Source organism: Eurosta solidaginis, chromosome X, assembly GCF_040869045.1.
Source record: "Eurosta solidaginis isolate ZX-2024a chromosome X, ASM4086904v1, whole genome shotgun sequence".
NCBI lineage: Eukaryota > Metazoa > Arthropoda > Insecta > Diptera > Tephritidae > Eurosta > Eurosta solidaginis.
Genome location: NC_090324.1, coordinates 66,917,199 through 66,927,418, shown reverse-complemented (window position 1 = coordinate 66,927,418; position 10,220 = coordinate 66,917,199). Strand labels below are relative to the sequence as shown.

Here is a 10,220-nt window from a genome sequence, read left to right as displayed (position 1 = left end):
CTCTCCAGAAGGGCGTGGCCCATCGGCTGGGGGCCTTCACATTTCGTCGCAAGTGGTAACGAAACCCAAAGAGCGGAGGCCGAAAGCAAGCAAGGAGCGTTGTCGCCGGGTGCTACACCGAAGCTTTGCAAAAAGAACTCCGACAGCAAGGCTCAAACGGGCACACCATTATTAAGTGAGCTAATTAAGTAGGCGTCAGCTGCGTTAAATCAGCAAGGCGATTGAGGACTTGATGCAGTTCTTCATAGGGCGTAATAATATACACGCGGAAATCAAGCGCTTGGCCTCCGTAATAAAAGTGCTGTACACCGAGTCGGCCCTAGAGGTAAAGAATTTAGAACATAAATAGCGTGCAAGCGAATGCGCCAAGGATAGAAGTCCATCACCCCCAGGAAAGCGACCGAGGAATAATTCGTACTCGACCAAGGAGAACAACGTGGTAAAACCCACTACTACACTAAAAGATGTCTTACCAGGGCACGTGGGTGGTCACAAACGACGGCAAGAAACGCAAGAGAAGACGGAGCGGAAAGAGGAAACTGCAGCCCAAAAGACGGGAGAGTGGCAGTTAGCCAAAAAGAAGAGCAAGAAAAAATCACTTAAGGCTAGGCCGGATGCAATCATCATTTCCAAGGCGGGGGATGCGACGTACGCCGACATTTTGCGTAAAGTGAGAAGATGCGACGAATTAAAATCCCTGGGTGATGACGTCAAAACGATTAGAAGAACGGCGAAAGGAGAGCTATTACTAGATCTGAAAAAATCGCAAGATGGGAAAACAAGCGCGTACCAAGCAGAAATTGAAGCGGTACTAAAGGACTCGGCTAAAGTTATAACAAAGTCCCAAATGGTCACGCTACAGTGCAGAGATCTCGATGAGATTACTACGCCCGAGGAGATTTGCAACGCCCTCCACCAGCAATGCAACATCAAACTTCCAGATGTGGCTGCCATAAAAAGCATACGCACAGGGTACAGTGGCACGAAGTCGGCACTTATAAACCTTACAGCGGATGATGCCAAGGCGGTTCTTAATACGCAAAGAATCCGGGTAGGATGGGTTTCCTGCCGAATTAGAGAGCTCAAGCAAGAAAAACGCTGTTATAGGTGCTGGGGCTACGGGCATATAGCTCAGAAATGTAAGGCGACTGTAGATAGGTCTAGCCTATGCAGGAAATTCGGTCAGGAAGGTCCTAAGGCTGCAAGTTGCGAAAATGCACCGAAATGCGCGCTATGTGGGGGACAACATTCAGCAGGCAGTTTTAAATGCCCACAACGAGAGGGCAGCAAAATGACTGTCTCATGAGAGTATTGCAGCTCAATTTAAACTATTGCGAGGCAGCCCAAGAGCTATTATCCCAAACAGTCTATGAAGGAGGATATGACATAGTGGTACTCTCTGAACAATACAAAAATCGCCAGGAGCAGGGTTGGCTCTCAGATTCAGCAATGAAAGCCTCAATTTGGGCACCAGGGAAATTTCTCCCACAGGAAATTATGACGCAAACGGTAGCAGGATTCACGTGGGCAAAAATCAACGGTATATACGTCTTCAGTTGCTATGCCCCTCCGAGCATGACCATCGCCGAGTTCGAAAACATGATATACGGGATCACCATTGAAGCACGAGGTAAACACCCGCTTTTAGTGTGTGGAGACTTCAATGCATGGTCATCTGTGTGGGGAAGTAGACGAACCAACGAAAGAGGGAGCGTTCTCCTCGAAAGCCTTACTTCTTTGAGGCTAGAACTCCTAAATGAACCAGGGATATATACCTTCGATACAGGTACCAGACGATCCATTATAGATCTCACCTTCGCTAGCAGCGAAATAGCAAGACGAGCAAAATGGTCCATAAGCAACGTCTACACACACAGCGACCATAAAGCTATTAGCGTAGAGCTGCTCGAAGCTCCACGAACGGTAGCAGCAAGACATCGACAAAGTAGGAAATGGAAACAGCACCTTTTCGACCCACAAATATTTGACATTGTCTGGAAGGACGCCATAGTACGAGAATCGCATGCGGAAGACCAGTCGGCTCAAATCACTAAGTTGCTATGTATGGCATGTGATGCTGCCATGCCCAGAAGTCGCGGTAAAGCACAGCGCACTCCGGTATATTGGTGGAATGGCGAAATTGCGGAAGAGCGTAGAAAATTCCACAAAGCACGAAGAATAGCGCAGATGGCACGCTCATCACCACGATATGCAGAGCTACACAGCACCTATGTCGCACAAAGAAAGGCACTTAAAAATGCCATAAAAAAGAGCAAGAAGTTATGCTTTAGGGAACTGCACGATACTGTCGACCTAGATCCTTGGGGATCAGCCTACAGAACTGTGATGGCCAAAGTTAAAGGACCGATATCACAGCAACCTACGTGCCCGATACTGATGAATATTATTGTTGAAACACTTTTCCCGGCGCAAGATCGCTGGACTTATCCAAGCGAGGATCTAGAAAGTACGGAAATTACGCAAATTACAGTGCAAGAGGTGCTGGACGCTGCAAAAAGAGTTGCTGATAACAAATCCCCAGGACCCGACGAAGTACCAAACATAGCCCTTAAAGCCGCGATTACAACTAGGGTTACATTATTTACTGATCTTTTTAATGCCTGTATGCAAGAAGGCGTGTTCCCTCGCCCGTGGAAACGACAAAGACTTGTCCTATTGCTGAAACGTGGTAAACAGCCGGACCAACCATCCTCATATAGGCCACTTTGTATGCTGGATTCCCTAGGGAAGATTTTCGAGCGTATAATTAGTGAGCGCCTACAGCTGACTCTAGAAAGACCAGTAGCCCGTTTCTAAAACCTTGCGTTATAACAACGAACGATTTGCTATCGCAATGCTCGTATCACTTTCGATATGAAAAGTGTTTCTGTAACGCACTCAATTCACCTTGCGATATAATAGTGGGGAGTTTTTATCATATCGATGGAACAATCGAAATGGAACATAGGATCTGTCATCAATAGCTAAAAATGTAATAACAAACACAAATTCTTTTTTCGTTGTTGTATTCCATGAATTAATTCAAGAGAAAAAGTTCAATATTCATTATATAAATCAGGGATGCACCTTAACGTTAAGCTAATCGTTTATCAAAAAATTTCCGCCGTTTCCGTTGAAACCCTTCGAAATATTATCGATAAAGAAATTATCAAGATAAATTGTATCTCGTTTTTAACCGAAACGAAAAGCTTTCGTTAACGTTAAAAACGTTAACAAAAACGTGATACTTTATGTTTGAATTGTGCTGGCAATGCTATAGCCATGGTGAAGCCGTAAGGTGGTAACAACGAGCGCACATACACACACAAACACTATGTAATTTGTTTGTGTAATTCGTTGGTGGTAATGTCAAAAATACTCTGAGAAATGTTCGTACTGTCAAAATTCATGAGAAAAGTTGCAATCAGCTTGGCTAATGCTTTCACCTTTAATGACTCCGCCATCAATCAGCTTTGCCAGCATAGTTTGAAATTAATAATCAACATAAACGATTTGATTTCGTTTTGATATGGCAGAAAACGAAACGAAATCATTTCGTTAATTTGACGATCTTAACGTTAATAAACGAAACGAAATGACTTCGTTTCGTTTATTAACGTTGATTATCGTAACGAAATGATATCGTTTCGTTGGTTAAGCATGCCTGATATAAATCGTCAACTCTTATTTAAGTTGGTATTTTAAGGAATTGACAATCATCCCTTGACTATAATAATAAAGGAAAAGTATTGTGCTACGGGTATTTACTTTGGAAGATTCAATTCCCAAAACCAAAAAAAAGCAAATCAGTCCACCGAGAAGCTATAAGTAAGTAAATGTGTACATATATGCATAGAAAGAGTTAATTCGGGCCAAGTTACTTTACAAATTGCCTTGTGCTCTTTAAGTTTTACTAATATGTATGTACTTTTTTCGCAGGAAAAATGTTTGCGGCTGCAATATTTGCTCTGGCAACTGACCAACGAAACATGTTGCGCATACACAGACGACATTTACGGGATGCAACGGACCCCTTTCAGTTACCTGAAGTACACTTCGAAGAGCTCTTTCGCTTCAAAAAAGAAGCAGCTATCGTGTTGCTCGACGAAATCAGCCCGTACATGAAGAACGGGCAAAGAACGACGTTTGTGCCAAAGGCACTTAGGATGCTGTCAGCACTACATTATTTTGCAACTGGCTCGTTTCTTCGAGATGTTGGGCAGGATTTTGTTTGCTCCTTGAGCAAGACGATGGTCAGTAGATCGATTAAGGAGGTTGCGCACGTTATAGAAACAGAATTGATGTGCAGCTACATCAAATTTCCTACTACGGTCGACGAGCAAGATGCCGTAAAACAAATGTAAGTACTTTAAGAGCAAGCGGGCAAGCTTTTCAGTGCTGGTTTAAACTCCAGTCAAAGTTGATCATAGTTTAACCTTGCCACTTTGGCTGACCCACTCAGCATTTAGGTGATAAAATTTTTAATCAAAATTCAAAAATCAAATCAAATCAAAAATTTTTAATAATTTTTCATTCAGCTTTCTGAATCTTTTCTGACAATCTTTGTTGACTGAATAATGAATTTTATACTTGTTAAAATTTCACTTTTGATTGAAGATCTTATTTTTTCGCATACACACATTTTTTCAATCATCAAGTTCAGAAAAAATATATTAAAATTTTATCTTCAAGAGAAGAAATAATGTATATACTGCTCCTAACAAAAGATTTCCCGAACCATTTCTCCACCTTCGGCTTCCCAGAAAATATAAATCCAACCATTACACAATACAAAAGATTGTGAACTATTTGAACCCCAGGTAAGTGAAACTCTCTTGACATATGTACCTGGATATGGCTTCAACATCCCGTACCATATCGTATTTTAAGATGTTGACGATCATATCTGATGCTGGATGTTGTAGTCGCAGATGTATATTGGTCTAGTTTGTTTGCGAATGGCCTTTGGTTCAAATAGCTCACTTCGGCATGCTTTCTTCCCCTAATGAAATAAGATTAGCATGTAGTATCTTATTTTGTATGAGATATGAAAAATAAATGCATGATAATCGCATTCAAAAATGATTCAAAAATCTCAACCAAAATGTCTGAAATATGTTCACGAATATGATCAGAAAATGATTATGAAAAACATTCAAATATTACTCTAAAACAATTAAAGCCCAATTTTACAATGATATGCACAAAAAGCGTTTCGAAATACAAAAGAAACATAAATGATTATTCAAGAATAATCATATTTGATTTTTGAATCATTTTTGAATGCGATTATCATGCATTAATTTTTCATATCTCATACAAAATAAGATACTACATGCTAATCTTATTTTATTAGGGGAAGAAAGCATTCCGAAGTGAGCTATTTGAACCAAAGGTAATTCGCAAACAAACTAGACCAATATACATCTGCGACTACAACATCCAGCATCAGATATGATCGTCAACATCTTAAAATACGATATGGTACGGGATGTTGAAGCCATATCCAGGTACATATGTCAAGAGAGTTTCACTTACCTGGGGTTCAAATAGTTCACAACCTTTTGTATTGTGTAATGGTTGGATTTATATTTTCTGGGAAACCGAAGGTGGAGAAATGGTTCGGGAAATCTTTGGTCACAAGCAGCATTTACATTATTTCTTGTCTTGAAGAATATGTATAATTATATAAATAATACAATTTTTATATATTTTTTCTGAGCTTAATTATTGAAAAAATATGTGTATGTGAAAAAATAAGATTTTTATTGAAAAGTAAAATTTTAACAAGTATAAAATTCATTATTCAGTCAACAAATATATTCATAAAAGATTCAAAAATCTGAATTAAAAATGATTATAAATTTTTGATCACCTAAAGTAAATACATTTGATTCAAATAAAATTCCAAAATGTGATTGAAAAACTATATTCAGTTATTGATCATCAAAGGTAAGCATATTTGATTATTCCTTTTGCTGTTTTTTATGAAATATAAAAATTTAATCATCAAAGGACTTCAAAAATGATTCCAAAAAGTGATCGAGAAATGATTTTCAGTTTTTGATCATCAAAAGTATTCATATTTGATTATTTCTTTTGTTCAATTGTATGACAAATCATTATTTAGTCGGAAAGAATAATCAAATTGTATTGATATGTAGGTAAATTCAAAATTTAATCATCGAAATGCTGAGTGGGATGGTACATTTTTCTCCCGACGATACGTTAATTTTCGAACAGAAAATGCTTTTAAATTTGGAAGTTTTTGATCATCTTGGGGCATGATATTTGAATATTTTTTGATCAAAATTTTCAAAAAATGCAAGCTGGGGAATGTATATATGAAATATACTTATACCAGTTAATTTCGTTTTCAGATTTTACTCTGCTACCGGCTTTCCCGGATGCATTGGCGCTATTGACTGCACACATGTAAAAATTAAGAAGCCGGCAGCCGACATTGAAAACTGTTATATAAATAGAAAGGGATTATTTTCAAAAAACGTGCAGTTAATATGCGATTACAACCTACGTATACTCGCCGGCAACGCACGTTTTGGTGGAAGTACCCACGATGCTTTTATATGGGAAAATAGTCTTTGTAAAGATTTCTTGGAAAGGCAATACAGCCTAGGTGCAAATACGAGTTGGCTTATTGGTGATTCCGGATATCCGCTGCAGCCATGGCTTATAACACCGTTTCGCGCTCCGACAACAACTGGCCAAACCAATTTTAATTTTGCGCATATAAGAGCTCGAAACTGCGTAGAGAGACTAAACGGCGTTCTAAAAAAAGTGTTTGCGTGTTTGTCCCATGAGCGCGGAGTGTTGGTGAAGCCTGAGTTTGCAGGCGCAATCATAAACGCGTGTCTAACTTTGCACAATTTTCGACTGCAACATAGGCAAAGTATGCCAGACACAGCAAATGCGAATGGAAATCCATCAGAAGTAGATTTTCTTGAGGAAGACCGCCCAAACGACAGCTTACTACAACAAGGTCGGACGGTTCGGGAGAGGATAGTTAGGCATTATTTCAATTAATCTTATACACTATTATATCCATATATATAAAGGAAAGTGGTGTTAGTTACACTATTTATAACTCAAGAACGGATGAACCAATTTGGCTGAAAATTGGTGGAGAGGTAGCTTAGAACCAGGAGACGGACTTAGGATACTTTTTATCCTGTGTGGCTAGGGTCTTGAGATCAAAACACGGACTTGGTGTCAGCGAAACTGACGTCACAACAGTAATTACGTCACGTGAGCTGCTGCCCAAATTTAAACAGTGTTTGCTTCATAACTGGAGTGCCTATTGGCTATTCCACGCCATTGACTTTTAATTGATACCAGCAGTAAGATAATGCGAAGGTGATGCGGTTGTATTAAAACCTACGTGAATGACTTCCGTACCGGTTAGTATAGATTTTTACAATATATATTTTTTTGTTTGAGTACAATGATTTGGCTTTCTACTATTTTTTTTTTCTTTTAGCTAATTCTGGATCAAACACCGTTAATTGATAAGTAAATTATAACAAACGCCGTTAATTGATAAGTAAATTATAACAAACGCCGTTAATTGATAAGTAAATTATAAACGGCATTTAAAACAAATATACATTTTATTTATATTTCAATTCACTTATAAAGATTGGTTTTCCAGAATGTTGTTAAACTTATCGGTGGACGTGTGCACTTCATTATGTGCGGTGGATGGCAAAATGTGGTTTAAGACTGGTGATATTGGTGAAATGCATCCAGATGATGTACTTAAAATCATTGGTGAGTGTGCGTATTCAATATTTTACATTCTGTTAATTATTCCGCTAAAAATTGTGTCATAGATTTATATGAATTAAATAATGGGGTCGACTAAGTCCATAATTATCTCCAGATAGCCAACGTTAATGCAAGGGGATTTGCAGTTGTTGTTGTAGCAGTGATTTCCAGTAGTATTTGGCAGTTCTGCCATATATATGATTTCTTCCTTGCATATCGCGTCTGCCACATCAAAGCCTATCAAAGTTCAAGCCTCACCTACGCTTGATGTACACTATACAAAATATGTACATACATACCAAATAAAGAATGTGGGTATCTACATTGCAGATAATACTCAGGTATTGAACACGACGTGTTTGCATCTGTACTTTTCAAGATATGCTGTTTTCAATCAAGTCAGAATATAGAGCTTCTGATATGATATTTTTATTTAATATTCGATAAAAAGGTCAAACTTTGATTCCTTATACGTGCAACTGGAGATACTGCTAACACTTAACGAAAATTTGTTACAAATCTAATCAGAAGCCGTATTAACAACTTTATATGGCGTTTTTTTTTTCTTTAAAGAAATTATGGTTGGAAAAGTGTATTGAATGCTTCGTGCATTATGGTTAATACAGTATTTCACACCTTTGCATATAAAACTACTTCTGGCTAAAGCGTACTTAATACCTACGCTACTCTAGGGTTGTGAGATTTACTCAAATTGTGACTTGTCAACTTTTATCTACCTCGGTATCTTTCTCCATATCCAAATAACATTAATTTACTTTCATTCCGTTCCAGACCGTAAAAAGGATTTGGTTAAACTGCAGGCGGGCGAATACGCTTCTCTGAGGAAATTTAGTCCGAATTGAAAACGTGTCCTCTTGTGGAGAATATCTGCTTTTACGGCGGCCTAAACAATTTACAGTGGCGTTGCTAGTTCCAAATCAGAAACATCTGGAAGAACTAGCGGAACGAAATGGTTTCCAGGGTAAATCGTTTGAGTAATTATGCGCGCCAACAGCTATGGAGAAGGCAGTTATTAAGGAAATAGACGAACATGCTAAAAAGTGTAAGTGCAAAAAATAAAATAAAAAAACAACTTCCAAAAGAATTATGTTTATCGAATTTCCGTGTTAAAGACCGGGTTGTTATTTATGGGAGAAAAATATTAACAGATTAGCGGTTTCATAAATTTAGATTTGTCAATCCTTTTTACGGATGTATTTAAATACGACGCATACAAATTTAGAGGTCACCTGAATTGCCTAAATAACTTAGCACATCTGACATACATACGTGGGCTGTTGGATTGTACTTTTTATTTTAATTTTATATGATAACCAACAACAAAGCATAAACGAGGGTTTTTAAATCATAAAATATGCGAAGAAAAGGCGACCTTATAAATTGCCTACTTTATTTTATAAAAATAACAAACCCGGTCTGGAACACAATTGATTTGCAAATAGCTAGCACATCAGTAATGATACGATTTTACATCATGCTCTTTAACATCTACCATCCAGGCAAATTACAAAAGTTTGAAGTACCCGCAGCTATTACGCTCTGCAAAGAAGTTTGATCGCCGGATATAGGTCTCGTTACGGCCGCTTTCAAATTGAGACGCAAGGAAATTCAAGATAAATATCAGCATGACATCAATCGCATGTACGCTTCAATAAAATGAATATATTGATTTGATGTTGCGGGAGAAGTAAATTAAAGCGTACATTTTTCCGCTGAGCATGCAGAGTTTTTCGAAAAGGAAATTAATTTCAATATTTTCCAAATTGTAGAAAAGAGGATACTGGCCATTGATTGGCTACGAATAATTGTACAATTAGACTAGCAAGAACGCAATTAGTGACCAAGGTGAAAAAGGCAAACAAGTTGCATTAAATTATAAACAATAGACAAAAAATGAGATATAGATGATATTTTTTTTTTGTAAATTATAATTATTAAATATAATGGAAGTTGTAATGTGTTCTTAGGTGCGTTATTACGTTTATATTTGAATTGTGTAATGAGTTAGAGGAAAAAGAAAACGTTATCTATTTGAATGCTGATTTATTTAATTATAATTAATATGTATGTACTACCATATGAACTACTTCGCGACTATTCAATATTCAATATTTCTTTATTTAATTAATTTCATAAATAAAAATAAACAAATATAAATTCATTTTATAAGTAGTTTTGTATGAAATAGTTACTTTTTATGTATGTACAGCTACTTAAAAAAAAAATATCAAAATTAAAACACAAATATATGTAAATTCTATATATTTTACGTTGTTTGGTCAATTTCTAAATTTTTTTTACATAATTTTATGTCAAAAAGCGTAGTCATTGATTTGAAACTCTTTATTCAAAATTCTAGAAACTTTTTAAAAGTCATCACAAGTTTTAAAATTGTTTTCTTAGAATTCGTAGAA

At 37.2% G+C, this 10,220-nt stretch overlaps 1 protein-coding gene and 1 pseudogene across 1 annotated transcript; both read left to right on the top strand.

Annotated features, from left to right (window-relative positions):
- The first annotated feature begins 2,887 nt into the window (after positions 1-2,887).
- Positions 2,888-7,071, top strand: LOC137234288 (putative nuclease HARBI1). The gene is made up of 4 exons (XM_067757894.1): positions 2,888-2,992; positions 3,694-3,828; positions 3,940-4,360; positions 6,381-7,071. The coding sequence occupies exons 3-4, from the start codon at positions 3,945-3,947 to the stop codon at positions 7,042-7,044; spliced, it is 1,080 nt and encodes a 359-aa protein (XP_067613995.1). The 5' UTR covers positions 2,888-2,992; positions 3,694-3,828; positions 3,940-3,944; the 3' UTR covers positions 7,045-7,071.
- A 216-nt stretch (positions 7,072-7,287) lies between these two features.
- Positions 7,288-9,891, top strand: LOC137234602 (long-chain-fatty-acid--CoA ligase 4-like; annotated as a pseudogene).
- The last annotated feature ends 329 nt before the right edge of the window (positions 9,892-10,220 follow it).